Source organism: Natator depressus, chromosome 2 (assembly GCF_965152275.1).
Source record: "Natator depressus isolate rNatDep1 chromosome 2, rNatDep2.hap1, whole genome shotgun sequence".
Classification (NCBI taxonomy): domain Eukaryota; kingdom Metazoa; phylum Chordata; order Testudines; family Cheloniidae; genus Natator; species Natator depressus.
In genome coordinates, this window is record NC_134235.1 from 9,329,930 (window position 1) to 9,354,053 (window position 24,124).

Sequence of the window (24,124 nt, forward strand, 5' to 3'; positions counted from 1 at the left end):
CTCAATCCACTGCTCCAACCCGAAAGTGAGTGACGGTGGGGGAGAGCGAGTGGGGAGGGAGGGAAGGAGTGAAGGGCGGGGCCTCAGGGCAGGGTGTGTGGCAGGGGTGTTCAGTTTTGTTTTGATTAGAAAGTTGGCAACCCTAGCTAGCCCCAAAGGCAAGAAATTAATGTACTTGGTATTCCTGTTTTCTGATTTCCACATGCCATGGGGCGGGGAGAAGAGCAGAGCGTGATTCAGAGGAATTAATCTCTCCCTACAGCCTTCAGATCCAGTAAAATGAAACCAGTGATCGCTAAACCAGTGACCTGTTATAACCTGGAATCTTTGTAAGGAAGAACCCCCATGGTTCTGTAAATGAGCATTAACCTCTTGTCCTGGCAAACTTTATTCTTGTATTAATCTTCATGTCACTGCAAAGATAACTTTTGGGGAGAGGAGGAAGCGGGATTATTCTAAAATAAACTAGTTGTGTTTATACTTAAGTCTTGCAAAAGACCTCACTATGAAGATGTGATAGTCCCTTCCAAGATAGTATTTTTGTGCTAGATTTGCATTTGGAATTGAATTGCAGCAGTGAGGGAAACCCATTGTAATCCTTAACCATCAAGCAGGTGGTGTTGGGTTTTTAGTCATCCTGTCTTGTCTCAGTGGATAAAACCTGACCATGCCGTGGTCGCTTGTCTTGATTATCGTTACTGCTTTCTCTGATACCCAGATTGTACTGGAAAGAGACAAGAAAAATGCAGCTGTTAACATTTTCTTCTTTGTTCAACAGAGATCCTAGAAATCTATTTGCTGTGGAAAAACATGGAATTTACATTTTAACAGAAAACCATTTAGTTTTTACGTTTTGTGAAAAAATAAACTGGATTATACTGTGTTTTTCATCCAGCTCTCCATATTAACTGACCCAGTGCTGACAGCCTGAGCCCAGTACATAGAAGTATTTGGTATATGTAAGAAATACAAATTGCAATTCCATTAATTTTATTTTACTATGATTGATGGCACTGGTAGGCTTTGAGCTTGCTTAAAAATTGTAACAATCTCAATAAAACATTGTGTTCCAGTGATGATATATAGAGAGCACATGTGCTAGGGAAACTCAAGTTCAGCATTTCATTTTAATCACAGAAAAACATGGATTTATTGGGGGTTTATTGGATAATTTTGGGGGGGGGGGGGCAGGATTATCACAGAAAACAAGGATCCCTTGTCAATCACAGCCTGTCACTCCACTCTTTGAATCTGACTCCCCCTTGCCATCCATATCAAGTTTAATCATCTTAGTCTCACCTTCAGGGTCTTGCTCAAATGGATCCTGGCCTAACTCTCTGATCTCATCATCTCCTTATCCCTTTCACTCTGCCAATGATACCAGCCCCCACCCTCATCCTTCTCCCACTTGCATGTTGGTCCTGCCCCTATGCATGGAAAAACATTCTAATCTGATAAACTAAGTACCACCTGGGCTTCCTTCAGATGCCTTCCAAATATCTTCTACTTCAGAGAGAATTCCATGAATATTATAAAGGTGTGTCTCTGCTGCAAAGAAAAACCCATGGTGCAGAGACTGAACCCAGAGCAATTGATTTGCACTCATGGGGCTTGGGCTGCAGGGCTAGAAAGAGCAATGTTGACATCTGGCCTTGGGCTGGAGCCTGGGCTTTGAAACCCAGTGAGGGGGAGCATCTTGGAGCCCCAAGGGCAGGGGTGTGGGAGGGGGCTCTGGGCTGGGGCTGAGGGGCTTGGGGTGCAGGAGGGGGCTCTGGGCTGGGGCAAGGGCACAGGCTCGCTTGCGGCAGCTCCCAGTCAGCGGCACAGCCCGGGGGCTAAGACAGGCTTCCTGCCAGTTCTGACACTGTGGACCACGCTGTGCCCCAGAAGCATCCAGCATGTTCAGGTCCTAGGCAGAGGCACGGCAGGCAGTGCTGCGCTGCTCTCGCCTGCAGGCACGCGCACCCCCCAGCTCCCATTGGCCACAGTTTCTGGCCAGTGGGAGTGCAGAGCCAGTGCTCGGGGTGAGGGCAGCGCATGGAGCCACATGGGGAGCCCCCGCACCTAGAAGCCGGACCTGCTGGCAGCTTCTGGGGCGCAGCGTGGTCTATGGTGCCAGGACAGAGCTGTGATTGAATGTCTTGGTGTTGCAGGGGGGAAGTGGTAAGCATTAGGGACATGACATATTCAAAGTTCAATATTGAAATATTGAACTTCAAAAGTTTCTTCCCAGCTGAGTGACTTTTTTTACATTTCTGCTTAAATTTGTTACAGGAAAGACTATCAAGTTTTTCCTAACCGAATGCGCCACTTTCTTTTTTTTTAAACTCTTGGGTATTCAGATTTGTTAAGTAAACCATGGAAGTCAACGTCTACCAGCCTGTACAATAGATCATGTATTCAAAGTATTATGGAGATTTGGGGAGGAAACTGTGGGATAATGGATATTACTGTGTGCTTAGTGTAAATGACAATTGTGGATCTCAAATATTTAAAGCATAGTACTTTCTTCCATTGAGATCTCGGAGGGCCATTGTAGGTGTTTCAGGAAGTGGTATTTGGTGAGTCAGTACGTGGTGGTCCCACCTGTCAGCATTGAACCTGTGTCCTGGAGAGTGGTGTTGGAGTATGCTGTGACATCTCTTAAATGGAACCTAAAGCTGACTTGACAAAAGAACTTGTGAATTACAGTAACTCCTCACTTAATGTTGTAGTTATGTTCCTGAAAAATGCAACTTTAGTGAAACTGTAAAACGAATCCAGTTTTCCCATAAGATTTAATGTAAATGTGGAGTGTTAGGTTTCAAGGAAATTTTTTTGGAGCAGACAAAAGGCATTATATACTGTGCAGTACTGTATGGTACTGTGGTTGGGAAGTGCCCCTAGTTTACCCCATACGGGCACAGCCCGCTGCAGGCAAGGACACTAGAAAGCACCTTTGCAGCAGCAGTGGCAGCTTACCCGGAGAAGAACAGGTGCCGACTTTGCCGGGAGATGCTCCAGGCCCGCCTCTTCCCGTCTCCACTCCACTCCAGGCCCACCTCTTCCCACCCTCACCCACATTCCACCTCCTCTCCTGAGCACGCCTCATCCCCGCTCCTTCCCCCCCCCACACACACCCTCCGGAAAGTCCTAAGCGCCGCCAAACAGCTGGTTGGCGGCGCTTAGGACTTTCTGGGAGGGGGGGGGAGGAGCGGAGACACGGCGCTTCCCGACTCCTAGGGAGCATTGCACAACTTTAAACAAGCATGTTCTCTAATTGAGCAGCGACTTAACTTTGAAGTAACATTAAGCGGGAGGACGTTAAGTGAGAAGTTAGTGTACTGAGTCTTATACCTAGTATTCTGGCCAAAGCCTAAATATAGTAATTACACTTAGATTTTTCTCCTGCAAGTCATCTAAGCAAACTTAAATAACCTTCAGCTCATGCCCAAAACTGTAGCGTAATGTTTCAGTGCCGTTAAACAGCAGCTGCATTTTAATGATGTGTGATGTGAAGCTTGTTAGCTGTTTTTAAAGTGCTTTGGGATAAAAGGCCCTATATTGGACGGGGGTGCTGATAGTGAAGAAAACATTTGTTTAGTGTATACATTCCAAAGGGTGGTGGCATCTTGACACCTATTGCTTAGATATCTAATGGTTTGCACTTCACTTTTGTTGCAGATTAATCAGCCACTCGATGGGGATTAACAGTGGAGCACCTTTTTGTGTCGCCTTTCCACCTCTGCGTAGCAAGAATAACAACTTCAGCACTTTGTCAATAATAATTATGAAACTGGTATTAACTGAATGGCAATTATGGATTTTTAACTCTAATTCACAGTAAACTAGCAAGCCATATGTTGAAATTCCTACTAAGTAGCTTCCTGTTCTTTCTTTCATACCTACCTGAGAAGTTGTAAAATACCTATCTGTACAAGAGGAATATAAGCATTACTTGCATCAGGAACACAACAGAAGTGGAAAGAGAAGACATCTTAGAGATATGATAGTATTATTTATAGAGCTATAATAAATATATATTTTTATGGTAATGAAAATGGCTCCCCAGAATGCTGACTCAGAATCTATGCAAGTTCAAGAGCTACCTGTGACAGATCTTCAGAAACCAGCAAACAAAGAGAATGAGAGTAGGGAGGAGACTATTAGCGAAGGATCCATAAACCGGATACCAATACGCCTGTGGGTGATGCATGGCGCAGTGATGTTTGGCAGGGAATTCTGTTATGCCATGGAGACAGCATTGGTAACCCCGGTATTGTTGCAAATTGGTAAGTACATTTTTTTCATGTCTAATCTAGTGTTTTAAACAAAGCCATTGCTTGTTCTTAACGTTTTTTGGCTAATGCCATAGGAAGAAGTGGTTTTGTTACAGCTAGAGCAATAGGCTGTAAATTGGAACATCTGAGTTCCATTCTTGGCTCTGCTACGGACTAATGGTAACCTTTAACAAAATGTTAAACACCTTGAACTTGCATATACCATTTGTATAATGGTTTTTCTTGTTATTTCTTAGGGTTAACTTAGGGTTAATCTTATAGGAGATTTGAGGGAAAAGTACCAAGTATTTTTTGCTAATATTGTAAGTTGTCAGTACAAATATATAAAACCTATGTATTTTCAAATGTGTAAAGTTTTTAAAAATACACTAAGAACAAATCGTGTCAGATTATATCCAAATATCCATTTTAACATATTGGACAAATATTGAGTCCAGTGGACTTTAGGTACAAACTTGTTTTCAGTAGTCTTGACACAAGAACTGGGAAATTTAATCAGGTTACTTTGCCCAAGAAAATGCTTAGACTATTGTGTGGATTGGCTTTGACAGTAACTGTTGAGCTATATAATATTGTATGTTCTATATTGAGCTTCTAGTGAACCTTTTATCTTATCTGTAATTCAGTGAAGCTCTTGCTTGGTACCTTTCTTTTTTTTATGTTTAAAGATACAAAGCAATATTGTGCCAAGAACTTGCTCATATTATGCAATAGGCAACTGGCACATGAGGAAAAGGAGAGAGTATTTATACCAAGTTCAACCTCTCACTTACATTGTATATCATTCCGAATGTTAAACTATATTTCAACTTTTTATGCTTGAGTCTGAAAAATCTCAAAATGAAGATAGAATGGCTCCATGGTCAACATTAAGTTGTGAATGCATCCAATGAAGTGAGCTGTAGCTCACGAAAGCTTATGCTCAAATAAATTTGTTAGCTTCTAAGGTGCCACAAGTACTCCTTTTCTTTTTGCAAATACAGACTAATACGGCTGCTACTCTGAAACCTGTCATTAAGTTGTATAGCTCTGAAGTAATATGCCATGGCTAATGTTAACTAAACATCTAATAGTTTTTGTTTGCTCAAATAAAGTTGCTGATTTAAACTATTAGCATGTTTTAAAACTAGATTGCAATTTAGCTGCCAACAACTCTGTCCCTTAATTAGGTCAGTGTTGTTGGTACAGGAGGTCCATAGGATTTCCTGTTACCAGCCAAGAGGGCCAACAAGAAGTCCATTAATGGACAGAACAACTTCGGCCATCCTTGCTGCAGTCCACAGTGCATTGTGTAATAGAAATAAAATGAGGATTAAAATGAGTGTAGACGGTTCTGCTTCTTGCATATTAAGGAAGTGTTTGTGTCAGTTTCACAAATAATTGCTGGTCTCATTAAAAGACATGAGTCTCCAGACTTTCTAACCAAAGATGAAGGCCAGGTATTAAGTGTTTTAGATTAATAAAAACTTCAGTATCCCTTGCTGTAGCAAGTGGTGAATGGGAAGAGGACAGAATTTGAGCAGGCTTAGTGGTACCTGTGAATTATTTGTATGTAATATTGATATGGTTTAAAATACAGCTTAAAACAGTATTGCTTCATTACCTGACACTGCCGCATTTGATCAAGTCCTACTTTGACCTTCCTATGTGGTTTGGAAACCTGAAGATTGGTTTGTGGAATCAGTGGTTAATGAGGCTATAATTTTGTGGATCGTACCATATACCCTCTTTAAATATTGGCACATTAGTTGTTGTTGTTTTTCCAGTCCTGCATGAATTTATTAGATTCCCCCTCCCTCACAACTTCAAACCATTTTTTTTCCCCTAGGCTTGCCCCAACAGGTAATCTATATGGTAACTTGACAGTGCTGAATGGTTGTACAGTAATAGAAGATGTGAGTCAGTAACACTCAGTGTGTTTTTTCATGTGTTATTAACTTTATATATTTCAGCATTTTATGATTAAAAGATACAACTGAACTATTAAGGTATGCGCACATGCTGAAACTGAGTGACTATGTTATATCAAAAGTAAACAATCGTTGCTGAAGGAGAACCATGGCCTTGTCTAAATGGGCAGGGGAGGAGTAGGGTGTAGCTTGTCTTCAGTTGACGCTTGCTAATTGCTGCACTATACAGAAGCCATACCAATAGCATGCACACAGGACAGCTCTGCCCTCTTTCAATTTGCATCATGTACATGCAGCATACTAAGCGCATGACTATCTGGGAAGGTATTCCACAATCCTTTGCGTCACTGCTGAGCATTGTATACTCTGGGTTTTTTTCCTCAAACATTGTCGGATGCATAGCAGAAACCTGTGGAATTCTGGGACTTGAGGCCAAACCAAAAAAAAATCTGTGATTCCATTCTCTCCATCCCATGCTTCCTCTTTTTCTGGGCAGGCTAGTAACGTTTTTTTAATTGTTGGCTGCATTGCTATGCTTGCAACCACAAATATACAGAGGCTGCTTGGGCTTTATTTGACCTCTTTAAGCTGAGTAGCTTTAGTTTGGACTTTGCCTGCTGCACCACCAAGCAAGTGACGTAGCCGTAGCAGCTCCTCCAGCAGTGACAGGAAGGGGGATGAGGAAGAAGATGACGACAACAAAGCTGTTCCTGGAACAGCTTCATGCGCTGCCGTTTCAGGGCTTGGGAAGCCAAGATCTGTTGGGGGGAAAGGATCATTCTATACACCTGGATGACCAAGTAAGTGGTGAGAGAATTTCAGGGTGGTGAAAGCAACCTTTTTTTGATATCTGTGCTGAAATGTTTCAGAGTAACAGCCGTGTTAGTCTGTATTTGCAAAAAGAAAAGGAGTACTTGTGGCACCTTAGAGACTAACCAATTTATTTGAGCATGAGCTTTCGATGAAGTGAGCTGTAGCTCACGAAAGCTCATGCTCAAATAAATTGGTTAGTCTCTAAGGTGCCACAAGTACTCCTTTTCTTTGTGCTGAAATAGCTCCAGAGCTGCAATAGCAGCATACCAGCACAGTGCCCCACTCACCGCTGCCATCTGGAAGCTAGCCACCTCTAAATGATACCAGTCCATAGCCAACTAATTCAGCAGAAGGGAGATCAACTGCTGGGGCTATTGTCATGCAGGCACTTGATATCCATAAGGTACTGCTGCAGTCGGTTATAAAGCTTGGTAATGCTCAGGAGATTGTTGATGGCTTGCACACATGGGGTTCCCAAACTGCACTGGGGCAACTGATGGAACCCATGTGCCTACAGCCTGCCCCCTGCACGAGGTCGGCTTCTAAACAAAGGGGTATTTCTCCATGGTGCTTTATGATTTGGTTGACTACCCATGGTGGATTAACATTCACAAATGGAGGATGGTGTGAAAAGGCCAGGATGCTAGGATCTTTTGGAACTCAGGCCTATTTACCTTAAGGGATAAAGGACCGTTTGCCCCCAGGATCGCTATGGGCTTTAACAGTGTGGAGATTGTTCAGATTGTCCCAGGAGACCTGGCTTATCCTCTGCTTCCCTGGCTAATGAAGTCATTCACAGACTGCTTGGATGGAAGGAAGGAATTATTTAACTGTCACATCACTAGTTGTAGAATGACAGCGGAGTGTGCGTTTGGCTATCTGAAAGGAAGGTGGCACTGTTAATGGGCTAGGTTGGAAGCTGCAGGGGGGAAAAAGCCTGAGATTATAACTGCATGTTGTATTTTGCACAATAATGTGAGAGCAAGGGGGAGAGAGAGCCTTGCCAGTGGGTGGGAAGCTGAGGTACAGAGACTTGCTCAGCAGTTTGAGCAGCCAGCCAGGCACCCACTAGAAAATGGCAAGAGCCAGATTAGTACTGTCAGGGATATGTATTGCTGTTACATTGAATTTCAGGCCTGAAAATGTACAGCTGTACATCTGTTTCCTCTGCTGCCTCTTGTTCTTCTATCTTCCTGTGAGTAATGTCAGGGCTCAAAGTTATCAGGGATGTTAGATAATCCTAGAATATCAGGGTTGGAAGGGAACTCAGGAGGTCATCTAGTCCAACCCCCTGCTCAAAGCAGGACCAATCCCCAACTAATCATCCCAGCCAGGGTTTTGTCAAGCCTGACCTTTAAAACCTCAAAGATAGGAGATTCCACCACCTCCCTAGGTAACGCATTCCAGTGCTTCACCACCCTCCTAGTGAAAAAGTTTTTCCTAATATCCAACCCAAACCTCCCCCACTACAACTTGAGACCATTACTCCTTGTTCTCAGTGGTAGCAGATGACAGAACAGTCTGGATCCATCCTCTTTGGAACCCCCTTTCAGGTAGTTGAAAGCAGCTATCAAATCCCCCTTCATTCTTCTCTTCCGCAGACTAAACAATCCCAGTTCCCTCAGCCTCTCCTCATAAGTCATGTGTTCAAGTCCCCTAATCATTTTTGTTGCCCTCCCCTGGACACTTTCCAATTTTTCCACATCCTTCTTGTAGTGTGGGGCCCAAAACTGGACACAGTACTACAGATGAGGCCTCACCAATATCGAATAGAGGGGAACAATCAAGTCCCTCAATCTGTTAGCAATGCCCCTACTTATACAGCCCAAAATGCCGTTAGCCTTCTTGGCAAAAAGGGCACACTGTTGACTCCTATCCAGCTTCTCGTCCCCTGTAACCCCTAGGTCGTTTTCTGCAGAACTGCTGCCTAGCCATTCGGTCCCTAGTCTGTAGCAGTGCATGGGAGTCTTCCGTCCTAAGTGCAGGACTCTGCACTTGTCCTTATTGAACCTCATCAGATTTCTTTTGGCTCAATCCTCTAATTTGTCTAGGGCCCTCTGTATCCTATCCCTACCCTCCAGCGTATCTACCCTCCTCCCAGTTTAGTGTCATCTGCAAACTTGCTGAGGGTGCAGTCCACGCCATCCTCCAGATCATTAATGAAGATATTGAACAAAACCGACCCCAGGCCAACCCTTGGGGCACTCCGCTTGATACCGGCTGCCAACTAGACATGGAGCTATTGATCACTACCCGTTGAGCCTGACGATCTAGCCAGCTTTCTATTCACCTTATAGTCCATCCAGCCCATACTTCTTTAACTTGCTGGCAAGAATACTCTGGGAGACTATATCAAAAGCTTTGCTAAAGTCAAGGAATAACACGTCCACTACTTTCCCCTCATCCACAGAGCCAGTTATCTCGTCATAGAAGGCAATTAGATTAGTCAGGCATGACTTGCCCTTGGTGAATCCATGCTGACTGTTCCTGATCACTTTCTTCTCCTCTAAGTGCTTCAGAATTGATTCCTTGAGGACCTGCTCCATGATTTTTCCAGGGACTGAGGTGAGGCTGACTGGCCTGTAGTTCCCCGGATCCTCCTTCCCGTTTTTAAAGATGGGCACTACGTTAGCCTTTTTCCAGACGTCCGGGACCTCCCCCGATCACCATGAGTTTTCAAAGATAATGGCCAATGGCTCTGCAATCACATCCGCCAACTCCTTTAGCACTCTCGGATGATGACTTGAAAGAGCTGGGCTCCCAGGTACAATTGTTCTCCCTGCCCTGACCTTGGCCCAGAAGGGAATAGTATTTGGAAGCACTGCTGTAGGGGCATAGCAGGTAACATATGCCAATGTTCCTAGTACCCTGTGTCCAGTGGCAGGAGAACATGGCTATGTCCTGGTTGAGGACACTGAATTGTATGTACATCCTCTAGCAGCAAATGCTGTAGCAAAGCATCCTGCTTCTGTACTGCCTCAATGCGTTGCCTCTGCATGCCCCTGTCTCTCACTACAGTGTCTCTTGCCATGACAGTGCGGTCTCTGGCCACTTCATCTCTCGCTCGCATTCTTGATAGCTCCCTGTGTCTTTCCTCTCTGATCTCAAACAACCAGCTCTCCCTTATTTTTCAGTTTTTTGGAGCATTTGCAGTGAGTTCTAACACTTCATCTCCAGTTTTTCATTTTTCCCCTCTCAGGTTAGCCAGCCATTGATAAAGGCCCTGTCCTTGAGGGTCAGGCAGCTGCAAGTGCTGTGGTTGGGGAAGTAGGAATCACTTGTGGGTTTTTGTCAGTCTTTTTTTTTAAATATGTATTTACCCCTCTCTGAGATTCTTCCCATTCTTGAGGGGAACATCAGTTGGTAAGTGGGGTGCATGAGGAGGGCTAGATGGGGATTTTTGGATGTTCAGTCTATTCCATTTGGGTTTGCAGTTATGCCTGGGAGGCTGCGGGGGGAGGAGCGGGGGCAGGGGAGAGGAGAGGGATAGCATTGTTCCCCCTTCAACACTGCAGTCTATGCTGTGCCTTGGAGGCACTTCTGTGATGTTAGAGGGATTAGCAGGAGCATCTAGGGGTGAACTGGATAGCAATCCCCATTTCCTTTAGGCCAGGGGTCTCAAAGTCCTGGCCCGCAGGCCATCTGCGTCCTGAGAACCTCCTCGCTGAGGCCCGCAGAGGAGAGACCTATGCTGCCAGCAATATCTGCTGCAGGTGCCGTCCCCCCACCCCCCTTACAGCTCCCATTGGCTGGGGCAGAGGGACAGAGATACCATCACTAGTTGCCAGGCAGGGTCAGCCATGGAGGCAGCATCATTAGTTGCTAGGCAGAGTCAACCATGGAGGCAGTGCCACTTTTTTCCACAATGAATATAAACAAGTCAAAATACCGAACACCACTATCTGATGCCCACCTTGCTGCAATCCTGAAAGTTTCAACTGCTCAGTCATTGAGGCCAAACATCTACAAACTAACAGAATTGAAGCATTGCCAGGTGTCTGGCAAACACTGAAAACTCTCCGGCAGGCGAAGAATTGTATCAAGTTGTATGACCTTTTTATTATTTCTAAGAAATTCGAAATAAAAAATACAATATAAACGTTTTCTTTTCTGAGCACCATCTTCAGTGACCTTATTGGCCCGCTGGGAGGATTTGAGGTCTGGCACTGGCCCAAAGGTAAATTGAGTTTGAGACCCCTGCTTTAGGCTTTCCTGACTCTTGATGACATTACAGTGAGGTGGGGGACTAGCAGGTAGAGAATAGCCTTATTCAAAAAGGCAAAGGGTGGACGGCATGCTCTGTGAAGTTATTCACCAAGATGGTCTCCTCCCCCCCCACCAAGTGCTGCAGGAGTGGAAGGCAGTTGCAAGCTATGCCGGGGCAATAACTGTTGCTATCCCACATAATGACCAAAACTGAGCAATTCCTTAGTGTTAGAGCAGAATCTAACCCCTGTAGACATGCAGGGAAAATAGATCAGGTTCTGCACTGATTATTTGAACCCTTAACTGATCCCAGTCTTTCACTATGTAAACTTGTGCAAAGCCAGTAAGAGTTGTATGGCTGTGCCATCCCAAGGTAAACGTTTCCTGTGTGAATGTGCACATCAGGGCATACATACCTCAGCAGGGAGCTGTAGTCTTAGTACCTTGTCCGCCTCGTGTCAACTGAGAATACTAACCAACCTTTTTTCCCTCATAATGACGGTCTTAAATTGTTGAATTTTGCAAAACTAAATGATTGAATTATTCAAATGTTGCGCAAGGGGAGGTGGAGTATAGGTTGTGGCTGCATCATGCTGTGTGGGCTGAGGGAGGCAGGGGCTAGAGACAAAGGTCCTAGTTCACATCCACCAGAACTGGCTGCAGCCCTGGAGCATCCGGAGCAGAAGTTAGAATGGTAGTATGGTAAAATAATAAACTGTAAAGATAGATACTTACATGCCTAGGATCTGCCTCCTGAGTGTCTGGCTGGCAGTTGGGCTGGCTTCCTACCCAGTTGGTTTCTGAAGCAATTCTGGCTTTCTGGGAAAAGCGTTTCACTGCTCTCCATGTTCCTCCTGTGATGGTTTTTGCTGCTTGTCCTTGTGTAGAGTGCCCAGGGTCCCCAACTTGCTTAGGGGTGGTGGTGGTATAAATGCTTAAACCTGTCAGTGCCTCAGAAAATTTACAGGTTACATTTCCACAGCTGGATTGTTCCCTGGCTTTAATGCAAGTTCTCCTAAGCAGTTTTCTCTTTATCCATTACTGGGCAGTATTCCAGTTGTAACCCCCATCATGGGAATCTGAATAGTGATGTCCACAAACACCCCTTTATCATGGTGGCTGGCCCCAAGAGCTTGCTGCACTGGTGCTTCTGTCCATATGGCAAGGAGATCTTGGGTCTTAACGTGGTGCCAAATAGCTGCTCAAGGCAAGTTGTAAAGGCTCTTGGAGTAATATCACTGTAATGCCATTATATTGGAATCCAGGAGCAAATGGGCTGATCCTGGCACTGTGCCAGATTTTACAGAGGGGAGGCGATCAGCTTGACTCCAAGTAGTGGTGGGCACAAAGGTCAACAGATAGTTTGGCCACAGAGGCCCCCCGAGGCAGTTTGGTAGTCCTTCAACTGCTATCCCAAAGTAGCACGTGGCAGCATTGCATGTAAGAGAATATTAGACCGCACTAACTAAACGAGTATTGAATTTAGTACACTTCAAAAGACTGCAGAAATCGCAATAAATGCAGAGTTGGTGGATTTCCATGAATTTTGTGTGTGTGTACACAAGTATTTTCAAACTATACTAACTATGAGTTGGTCCAGACAAAATGCTCCGTCCAGACAAACGATGTCGTTTCATTATTAACGCTCTTCTAAAATTTAACCCTATATGGTATAAATTTTCCTTCAGTCAAAACAGTTCCTACAATGTATCTGTCTACCACACCACTGAAATGATTTGAAAAGAACAAAACCGGGTGAGCACTTTTGATGCTGCTTTGCTAAACTTACTAAATTTGATTTTTTTTTTTAAACTAGAAAGTAATTGGTTCATAATACCAGAGAAAATGATAATTCATTAGACTGTTTGTGCATGGCCTTTGTTACCAACACTTTTCACATCCTTAGAAAATAGGAAAATGTATGCATAATGTGGCCAACAGACAAATGCTTGCTGGGTTTGTTAATTCATGTAAATCTATTCACCATTTTCTTAAAAGGTAAAATATGTATGCCCATGAAATCAGGAAGATTCTTAAGGCCTTCCAGTGTAAGAAATCTATCTTGTAACTGTTAATGTATCATATTTTTAATGTGAAGTTTATAACATTGCAATTGAGTGATGGTGTTTCAGCAGTGTCTATAAAATTTGAAGTTTATAATAGTCACTGTAACAGTTTTTATAGTTAATATGGTAAATGACTCACTAAGCTTTTATTGTATTTCAAAGGCTTTTCCCCATGCCATTGAGTATTCTATGAATAGTTAATAAGCACAGAACCGATTGTCAGCAACAGAAATGTTCCACTCTCCCTCTTTCTAAAGCAGCATAAATTATTAAATGTATTACTCTTTCTTTTAGAAAAGGGAAATAAGTGAACTCTTACTTAAGGTTCAAGTGAACATTTTTAACACTATCCCATCTACCCTTTGTGTGACTTAGAAATGTAAGAAAGTTTCCCTAAAAGAGAGACAAACTCTAATCCCTCCTTCTCTAAGGTGATGAATAAGGGGTACCCCATTTCAGGTGCCCAATGGGTCTTTGACATATTTCATGTTTTGAAATTCATGCTTTAGTACAACAGTACCTCTAACTTTTTTATGTATCATTTCATATTCAAGTGGATGTCTGATATTACATTGTAATGTGGGAATAAATGGCCACTTATTGTAAACATTCGCCATTTGCACATTAAATATTCACGTTTTGTTTCAGGCTTACCTCTGAATATAATGTTTAGTCAGTCAGTGATGCTAAGCAATAGTATTTCAGGAAACGAATACTTTGATTCTAATTAATAGGCTCTAATAAAGAGGTGGAACCAACTCAAGCAGAATACAATGGGTTATTTTTGTCTGAAAATTTTCTCATATACTGTAGAATCAAGAAAGCACTTCACTTTTCACTGATTTACATGCAGAGTAGCCTTTTTGTCCTCTGGTCTGCCTTTGTCAACTTAGGCACAATGAGACAGTGCTAATAGCATGCTGGGTACTTCACAAACCTAAGGATCTCTGATCCCTGCTCAAAAGATCTTATAGCCCAGGTGCAGGCAAAACTGTTCAAATGAAAATGATGCGTTGGGCAATATTACAAGCTTGTGGTTGGAGAAGTCGTGCAGTCGTCGTGCATGAAGAGACCATCCCTGTCCCACATCTAATTTTGAAACAATCAAAATGATAATGACAAAGTAGTAAGGAAGGATGAAGGGAAAACTAAGAGCCATTTGAAGTTCTTGGGCCTAAGCCAAAGCCCACTGAAATCAATGGGCATCTCTCTATTGCCTTCAGTGTGCTTTGGATAGTAAGTGTACAAACTTCAGAAAGATGTTTTCAAGTTATGGCTATGGCCTGCTTCCCACCTCCCCAGTCTATAAGTTGCTCATGGTAACCTGGGCTCCTTACCTTTTTTATTCAAATACAGCTGGTGAATTAGGCTCTTATTATTGTCCTGAGTAAAAATTCTTCATGCAAAATAGAGATTTGGGAGCTAGGGGAAAAAAATATTTGTATTTGAAACTCAAGGAAAAAAATTTAAGCTCTTCAGTTTCCTTCTCTAGTTCTTCCACTATGTGGGGCAGGGAGTCCAGAATGGAAAGACTACTACTAACTGAATAAAACCTCTAAAATAGATTTTAGATATATAGCCATTAATTTTATCTATAGTCCAAGACCCTAAAGGATATGATGTTTTATTCCATTAATACATATCTCAGGTGGTGAACGTATAATACTGTGAACAGTGCACCTGAGGCAAATGTTAAAAACATCTTGAAACATCCCCACCCATCACTTTTCTTTTTTTAAAAAATAGACGACTGGTAATTTATGCCCCTGAGGGGTGTCTCAAAATTAATAGATGTTGCTGTGCATACTGCCAAGGATCAAATTAGTTGTGTTCGTACCGTGAATCTAATTTTTATCATTAAATAACTTACTGTGACATAAAATCAGTACCTGGGACATGATCTGTGATTTGTCTTATTTTCTTAGAGAGGGGTCTATGTAACATTATAAGCATCAGATTATCTCTCTGAAAGCACCTTTTCATCCAAGGATCCTGAAGTGGTATGCAAATTGTGACAGGGCAAGGCCACATGGCTATAGTAAAGTAGTGAGGAACAGGTATGTTTAGCCCCAGGCTAAACAAATCCCTGGTACCATGGTAACCAAATGGCAGTTGCTTCAGGTTAATCAAGACACCTGGGGCCAATTAAGATCTTTCTAGAAAACAGTGGAGATAGCTAGGTTGATTGGGACACCTGAAGCCAATCAAGGGCTGGCTAGAACTAGTTAAAAGTCTCCCCGTTAGTTAGTGAGGTGCGTGTGTCAGGAGCTGTAGGAGGAAGCCATGTTGTTGGAGGAACTAAGTAATACAAATCCATATCCGGCATAAGGAAGGAGGGAGGCCCTGAGGTAATGGTGAAGGAGATATTGAGTAGGGGCTGCTGTGGGGGAGTGGCCCAGGGAATTGTACATGTCCTATTTCCAAAAAAGTCAGCTACCATAGCTGCTACTATTAGGGTCCCTGGGCTGCAGCCCAGAGTAGAGGGCGGGCCCAGGCTCCCCCCTCCCTTCCCAATTAATCACTGAGACTGGGAGACAACAGAGACTGTGTGAGGGAGGGTTGCTTCTCCTCACCTCCCTTGCTGGCTTATGATGAAAATGGCTCAGTAAGCTGTGACCCTTGCCTCTAGAGAGAGAGAAGGGCTACATGGAGGGTCACAGGGAGTCTCTGAGGCTAGCGAAATCCGCCAGGAAACATGGGACCCATGGAGACAAGGACAGAGTTTTGTCACAAAATATAATTCTATGGGATTTCTGATCCTACAGGTGCCTGTAGGAAATAGAGCACATACTTTGCCTCATACTAAGCAAAATGCTAGTGCCACTCCCTTTGGAAGCCTTTAGGTTGACAGCTGTGGGATAACCACATCACTTACAGGAAAATAGCTGCACAGGCAGCATAAAATGCTGCTTTTTCATAAACAACTTTGAGCCTGGGCTTCAGAGACACCAGCGATAAGTAGCCAGACGTTCAGCTCAAGTTAATATGAGGACTTGAGCTGGCGTCATGTTCTTGAAGCCTGTATAAGCCTCGAATTAATCTTTTAAAATATTTTTAAAATGGAGGCTGAATTTCAAGTAGTGCAGGGGTATAGGCATATTTTCCACTTTGATTAATGAAACTTATCTGAATCTCCTAGATGGATTTGAAAATCTCAATCAGGAAACAGGTGAATTATTTCCCTTGTTCTAATTTTTTCAGTATAGTTGCACATGAGAATACACTCTTGCTCTCTAATGAGAGTTGAAGAATCTAGCTGGAGAGCTAAATCTCATGGGTTATACAAGAAGCCTGGAAAGATCTAGGACATGTATATGACATGACCTTTTACTTGTACACAAGATCTTAAGAGCAAACAGCTAAAGCGTGTCTATTCCAGGCACACTTCTATGCCTTGGGGGTTTTTCGCCTTCCTCTGAAGCATGGGGCACGGGTCACTTGCTGGAGGATTCTCTGCACCTTGAAGTCTTTAAACCGTGATTTGAGGACTTCAATAACTCAGACATAGGTGAGAGGTTTATTGCAGGAGTGGGTGGGTGAGATTCTGTGGCCTGCATTGTGCAGGTCAGACTAGATGGTCCTAATGGTCCCTTCTGACCTTTAATATCTATGAGTCTATGCCAAATGCAATTAGTTAGCAGTTATGCTGACTTAAGAAAAATTATTGCCCAACCACTGTTTCTTCATCTCTTTTATGGATGAAGAGGAAGACTTTCAAGCAAGTTTCATTTTGTTTGGTGGTGATTTCTGTTCTTCTGTCAGTGGTAGTATGAAACAATATGTTCAGGCTTTAGAATTCCTTACTAGAGTCTCTTTTTTTTTTCTTTTTATCCCCCACCCAATCTCATATGTAGCCCCTCAGCCATTTTGGGAACTTCAGAACTGTAGCTCCCATAGCCAGCAGCACTGAGGTAGAGGCTGAGAAATGGAAAATGCTTGCCCTGTCTGTGTTTGAAACCCAGACCAGCAGTGGGGGCTGGGTCAGAGAGAGGTGTAGTTTTCAGAAGTAGACATAGACACGCTAGGGAGACTCACTGCAGGCTTGGACAGCCTGCCCAATTTAGGGTTGCCAGTTTTGGTTGGACATATTCCTGGAGGTTTCATTACATGACATCTTTAATTCCTGGAGACTCCAGGACAATCGTGCAAGGGTGGTAACCGTAATGCCCATGCCCAAATATGCATTGGTCTTGGACAGATATGGTGTGTTTGTGGGAGATGTTTGGCTACTGGGTATGAGCTTGGAGCAGGAGAAAGAGGAACAGCTTCTGGGTTAATCTCTGTGGGGTAGAGGAGAAAGAACTCCGTTTTGCCTCTGCCACATGGCTGAGCCAATCAAAAATGCCTAGCTCTCAGGCGGTAAGGGGCATTGAAAACACTGGGCAGGGAGAGAAGCCAGTCACTGGCTCGTGCAATTACCAGCCACAAGCAGCGTCCGGCACAGAGAGATGGAGACCCCAGACTCTATCCAGAGGAGACTATTAACTTCTAGTCTCACCTGTTAGGCTTCCCTTGCTTCAGAAGCTAAGAAAAGGGAAATGTTTGGCGCAATCCTGGGTCCTGGTCCACCCAGACAGAGAGCTGCCCATGTCACAGTGCAATGCCACAGTAGTGTGCACACCTATCACGTGAAAGCTGCAGATGAACTCTGGAGTTGCGCCTATCTGCTCTGTGTCTCATGTGAGCTTTTGTGTAATGCTTAGTTACTAGAAGGTGGAAAAAATACCAAGATCTGTTTGGGGGGATTGGTTTTTTTTGTTTGCATGAAATATTCTGCTCCACTGCTTGGAGTTAAAACAAAGGAGGCTGGTAGGGAGAAGCAAACGGGAAAGGAAACACTGACAAAGAGAAGATATCTCCAGGAGCAATACCACGGGTCTTTAAGAGAACAATGAGTGAGCTATTAATTGGAACATGCCTACCTGCCTGTCTCCAGTCAGTTTAACAGGCTTATTTTTCCAAGGCGAGAGCCAAATATCAAAAGAACACTAAATCTTTAACCCCTGCCTGCAGGGATGGGGTGAGAGGGCAGCAGCTGGTTGGACATGTGGGACAGAGAACTGCAGGAGGGTGGTCTCTGTTGCAGCCCAGAGATGGAGGAAGCTGGGCTAAGCGGAGCTTACCAAAACTTGCAAGGAAAGGGTAAAGTTTAGGTGAGACCAGCTGCATATAAACTTCTATTGCGTTAATCCTTTCTTCTGCTTCATATGTACCTTTTGGAATCCTAAACAATGTTTGTTTTGAGGAAACTGGTTTGGGGTCACTTTAATGAACAGGTCTCAGGCTCCCTGAGGGCTATCTTCTTGCAGATGATTGATATGGTTGGGGACTGCAACCCAGTGATCCAGTTTCTGAAACCAGCAGCATGGCTGGTTTCAAAACACCAGATCCGCACTATTCATTTGTTTTAATGTTTAAAAGCTCATTTAGAGAAGAATTGTCAAGGTTACTTTCACCTGCATATCCTTTTACCCTGTTCTCTTCTGTGTCCCTTAACTGGCTCCTGTGTTTTTCAGTTTGAGCCTTTTCTGAGCCAGTAAAATGTAATACAATATAAAATTGTACTTCCACTTAACTAATTGGAGGTGCAGAAAAGTTTCCCCCATTTTTTGTTACGTTAGAGTTCTAGTTCTATTTATAACACTGCTCTAGGCTTTAAGATGAACAGTACAAAATGCCTTTGCTATGCAGATATCAGAGAGTTTATGATGGACAAAAGTTAGCTGCACTGGATAGATTGTGGAGTTCGCTCTGTTTTGTTTCCTCATTTGGAAAGTTATGCATAGCAGTTCCTCATTTGGAAAGTCATGCATGGCAGTCATGCATAGCCAGACATTTTTGGGCAATCAATAGTAATGACAAGCATACCTGCTCTGTCTTACATAGGTCTCATGGTGTGACTAAAATATAATTACAATTCTGTTGCACTCTGCAGATTAGACAAAATTTAAGAATACTCCATTTAAAGTGCCTCAATCTGAGTCTCAAATACATACTTCCTTTTGTTTTGCATTGAACTTGGGTACATAACAGAATTGTACTAGGTCCGGTAGACCATTTAGTTGTCTTGATTACTGCAGTACTTATTTTTCTTTTACTCCATCCAGTAGCTGAACATTTAAGATTTCTTTGGTCACTACAGTTCAGTTGCAGAGTCAGTTTATTCTCCCAAGTGTTGGCTGGTCTTTCCTTTTTTGCTTATCAGAATAAGCACACTTAGTAAAAAACAGTTTGAACAAAGTTTTCTGCAATTCTGTTGCCACAAAGCAGAGGATAGATGGCTTAGTGTTGAGGCCTTCCCAGCATGAAGTGTATGCATAGCTTGCTTGATTTATACTGACTTTCAAAAATTGGGAACAGATGGTAACATTACTGTCAATCTCTCTAATTTCAGATTATGTGCCCTGCTACTGTTCAGTTTAAAACATCAATGCAAAAAAATTTGTTCAATGACATATAGCGTACAATAAACATACCTGCTAACAGCCCCAGTTCGGCTGGGACTGTCCTGAGTTTTAATACACTTTTAAAACTGCAGTACTTTTTAATGCATTTCTAAGTTTAGGAAACTAGCTACCCTCTTGATTTCCTTACTTAGGTGAGTAGGTTTAGTGACTAAGATGGGACTCATGCATATAAGGATTACTCCTTTAAGGGTTGCGGAATTGGGCATTTTGCCACATTTATGCCTTTTGCCAAATTGTAGATCTTAATTATTGGCAGAATGTGGCCAAAAAGGTTACTTTCAAGATGGATGTTCTCTTAGTGAAGAAATATACACGTTAACTAACACAAAATATTGCTTAACTTTCTCCACTGACCACCAAAAACAGGTTAATGGGAAAATTGACTTTTTTTCCAGTAAATTGTACTACTACTGAAATGTGGTTGTTTTTTTGTTTGTTTGTTTGTTTTTGGTTGTGTGTTTTGTTTTTGGTGTGTGTTGTTGTTTTTTTTAAAAGAACGTTCGGTTCAAAATATATGTAGTTGAAGTTCCTTTTAATATCCTAGATTGTATTAAGTAGTGATTTATTATAAAAAGTATTAAACCATTTAAACTTCTCCGGAAAGACTATTCTTGGGATATATTTCAGTTAGCTTAGTGTTGCTCTCTAATAGCCTGTCACATCCTCTTTCAAACTTTCCAAAAAACCGCCTTACAGGACATTAATTTTTTTAGTTTGAACTCTGCCTCTTTAATCAGCCTCCTTCGTTTGCTTTAACATGGATTCTACCTCCCAAGGGCAGGAAGGCAGCTAAGGGACTGTTGCTGAATATGCTTGGTAGCTTTAGAGAGGGAGAACTGTTTGCAAAAGACAGACAAAACAAAAGCTATTTATCTGTTGAATTTAAATGCTACACATGATGGCGCTTTTACCACCATTAGTGTATATAGCAGTCCATTCATATGACATTTCAATTAACAACCAATGTACTGTACTACTTTCCTGGAGCAATTGTCTAAGTATTAAACCGTGCATCCAAACTAAAACTCACAGTTCATTTGTCTAAGATAATAGGAAAAGCAATAATAGGATTTGTGCACCTCTTGATGTGGCTATATGGGGTGTTAACTGCAATAAAGGCAATGGCATAGAAAGAGGTACTTCTTTTTTTAGGAGCTTAGTATACATTATTTTAGAATTTCCTCTTTTTTAAAAAAAAAAAAATCCACATTGAATAGTGGGCTAAAAGGATTGATGCATCTGGAATGTCCAAACCAGCCAAAAAAAAAATTAAATTAAATAAATTTAGGAATGAGTTTTTTGTTTGGTGGACTTTAGTCAGTAGAGCATCCCGATAGCACAACTGGGACAGAAAATAATTGGGCCAATGGCAGTGTGTTTATCCCTATTATAAACAACCCAATCGTCAGTCCTAAAGCCTTTAGAAAAGACAGGAGGTTGTTGCTGCAGCATGATGACAATTCACAATAAAATCCTCATAAATGTATATTACAGTAGCAATGGCTGTTTGATAGAGTTTGAATCCACGCAGAATCAACTCCGCCTTTAATCCTTCTAAGGTCACTCTTTGCATCAAGCTAGGAAAAAAGATGGGGTGATTCTAGTCTAAGATCTCTGGAATGGATTAAAAATGATGCCCTTGAAGCACAAGGGGGAAGAGACAGGGACTGCGTGGAGAGCAGACTGAACCCCAGTTCTCAGAAGTGGGGGTGCCTAGGAGAAGCTAGACTTATCTAAACTTTAGGTAAAGACGTGTGTAGACTGTTTTTAAAAAAAAAAAAAAATGCTTTTTTCTTTTGTTCTGCTTTGTTCCTCCTATAGAAAGTGTAGTGTACTTCGTTTTAAAAGGCTGGTTTGGTTCATTCTGTTCACCTACTGGTCACAGTTCCCAAAAGAGATTTTTTCAGTTGGGCCTGCTGAGCAACACAGCTGGTACATAATCTCAGGGGCTACTTGATCTGAGTAGGAGAACTGTGGGATCCCACTCCAAGACAGGTTTCAGAGTAGCATCCGTGTTAGTCTGTATTCGCAGAAAGAAAAGGAGTACTTGTGGCACCTAACAAATTTATTTGAGCATAAACTTTCGTGAGCTACAGCTCACTTCATCACTCCAGGACAGGAGCAGATGAGGGGCCTGACATCTGAAAGGGTTTATTTGGTGAAACTGGAAACCAGGTCAGAGGTGCAGCTAACCCTGAACTGTGACACTCAAGTTCCCCATGAATTTCTGATTCCATATCAAACTTGCTCATCTTGCAGATGAAAATGTTTTCTAGCTGCCAGCCTTTCAGATTTGTTCTGGGCCGAGTCTCCAGCTGGGTTCTTCCTTCTCATGTGTCTTCACCAATAACAAAAATGCTAAATTAAGCCCTTAGCTATGCCTATGAAACTCATAATGGCTTTAATAATACCTTTGCAGTGCCACGGCCTTCAGTGAGATTGCACAAGTGTGACCAATTTGAATTTAGTAAACAATTCTGGTGCTACCTAAGAAGAAAAAACCCCATCTCACTCCCTCTTAGCTATGTTGGCTCTAAAATAAATAGTACTCTAAATACACAGAGGAAAACGATACTCGGTAAAAAGGTCAGAGAAAAGTTGGATGAGGTAATATCTTTTATTGGACCAACTGCTGTTTGTATATATGAGAACAAGAAGCTTTTGAGTTTATACAGAACCAGAGAGATTACCTCGCGCACCTTGTCTCTCTCTCTAATATCGTGGGACCAACAGGGCTACAACATTACATTCAGTAAAAAAAGTGGCATTTTACAATTGTTCAACCAGGATTCTAAATATGATTTCTGTCAAGGTTGCTTCCCCACTCTGAACTCTAGGGTACAGAGGTGGGGACCTGCATGAAAGACCCCCTAAGCTTATTCTTACCAGCTTAGGTTAAAAACTTCCCCAAGGTACAAACTTTGCCTTGTCTTTGATCAGTATGCTGTCACCACCAAGCGTTTTAAACAAAGAACAGGGAAAGAGACCACTTGGAGACGTCTTTCCCCAAAATATCCCCCCAAGCCCTATACCCCCTTTCCTGGGGAAGGCTTGATAATAATCCTCACCAGTTGGTACAGGTGAACACTGACCCAAACCCTTTGGTCTTAAGAACAATGAAAAATCAATCAGGTTCTTAAAAGAATTTAAAGAAAAGGTAAAAGAATCACCTCTGTAAAATCAGGATGGTAAACACCTTACAGGGTAATCAGATTCAAAACATAGAGAATCCCTCTAGGCAAAACCATAAGTTAGAAAAAGACACACAAACAGGAATATACATTCCCTCCAGCACAGCTTATTTTACAAGCCATTAAACAAAAGAAAATCTAACACATTTTCTAGCTAGATTACTTACTCACTTTACAGGAGTTGTAAGGCTTGCATTCCTGATCTGTTCCCGGCAAAAGCATCGCGCAGACAGTCCAAACCCTTTGTGTTCCCACCCCCCAGATTTGAAAGAATCTTGTCTCCTCATTGGCCATTTTGGGTCAGGTGCCAGCAGGGTTACCTTAGCTTCTTAACCCTTTACAGGTGAAAGGATTTTGCCTCTGGCCAGGAGGGATTTTATAGCACTGTATTCAGAAAGGTGGTTACCCTTCCCTTTATATTTATGACAATTTCCAATTCCAAAAAAAGTGTGGGTGCATTACTTGTATGTCACTCCTTCAAAGACTGGCTGCTGCTGTGATCTGGCATTTCTGTATCCTAGATGCCTAGTCTCACCAATGCAAACAACCCGAGGCTGAAAATAAAAACTGGTCTTTGTTTCCTTGTAAATATCAAGTAACAAAAGGAATAAATAACATGCCTACCTGTGCCTTTACTAAACTCTTGCCTTAGGCTCCACGCAGGCCGAGTCTATGCTACAAAATACTAGTGTAACTATGTCACTTGGGGTGTGTGGATTTTTCACACCCCTGAGCGACGTAATTATACTGACCTAACCCCCTGGTGTAGGTAGCACTATGTCGACAGGAAAGTGTCTCCCGTCAACACAGCTACCACCTGATTATGCTGCCGGGAGAAGCTCTCCCATCTGCGTAGTAGCGTCTTCAATAAAGCAGTGCAGCAGCACCGATGCAGCTGTGCCACTGCAGGTTTTTAAGTGTAGACCTGCCCTCCGTCTGCTTGCTCTGCCTCTTCAGCCTTGGCTAATGTATATTGTTTGGTCAGCGTATCCAAGACTAAGTGCAGGCTAGTAGCTTGCTTGGCAGGCACTAAGTAGTTGTATGTCATGTTGAGATTGGAATCTTGTTTGTCCTAACCCTCCCAGAACAGTCAGATTTGTCCTGTCTCTGTGCATGGGTCTGTCAGATGAGATCTAGGGAAGGGGAGAGAAGCTCATAATTGCCCTGCAGTGAGATGTCTTCGTAGGATTA

General features: G+C 42.7%; 1 protein-coding gene across 2 annotated transcripts in view; it reads left to right on the plus strand.

Moving 5' to 3' along the window:
- SLC45A4 (solute carrier family 45 member 4) overlaps positions 1-24,124 on the plus strand; it is a 140,261-nt gene that overhangs the window by 90,956 nt on the left and 25,181 nt on the right. For both annotated transcript variants that reach the window (XM_074943786.1, XM_074943785.1), the window contains exon 2: positions 3,664-4,271. In XM_074943786.1, coding sequence (XP_074799887.1) covers positions 4,028-4,271 — 244 coding nt within the window. In that variant the 5' untranslated portion in view covers positions 3,664-4,027. The remainder of the gene's footprint in view (positions 1-3,663; positions 4,272-24,124) is intronic.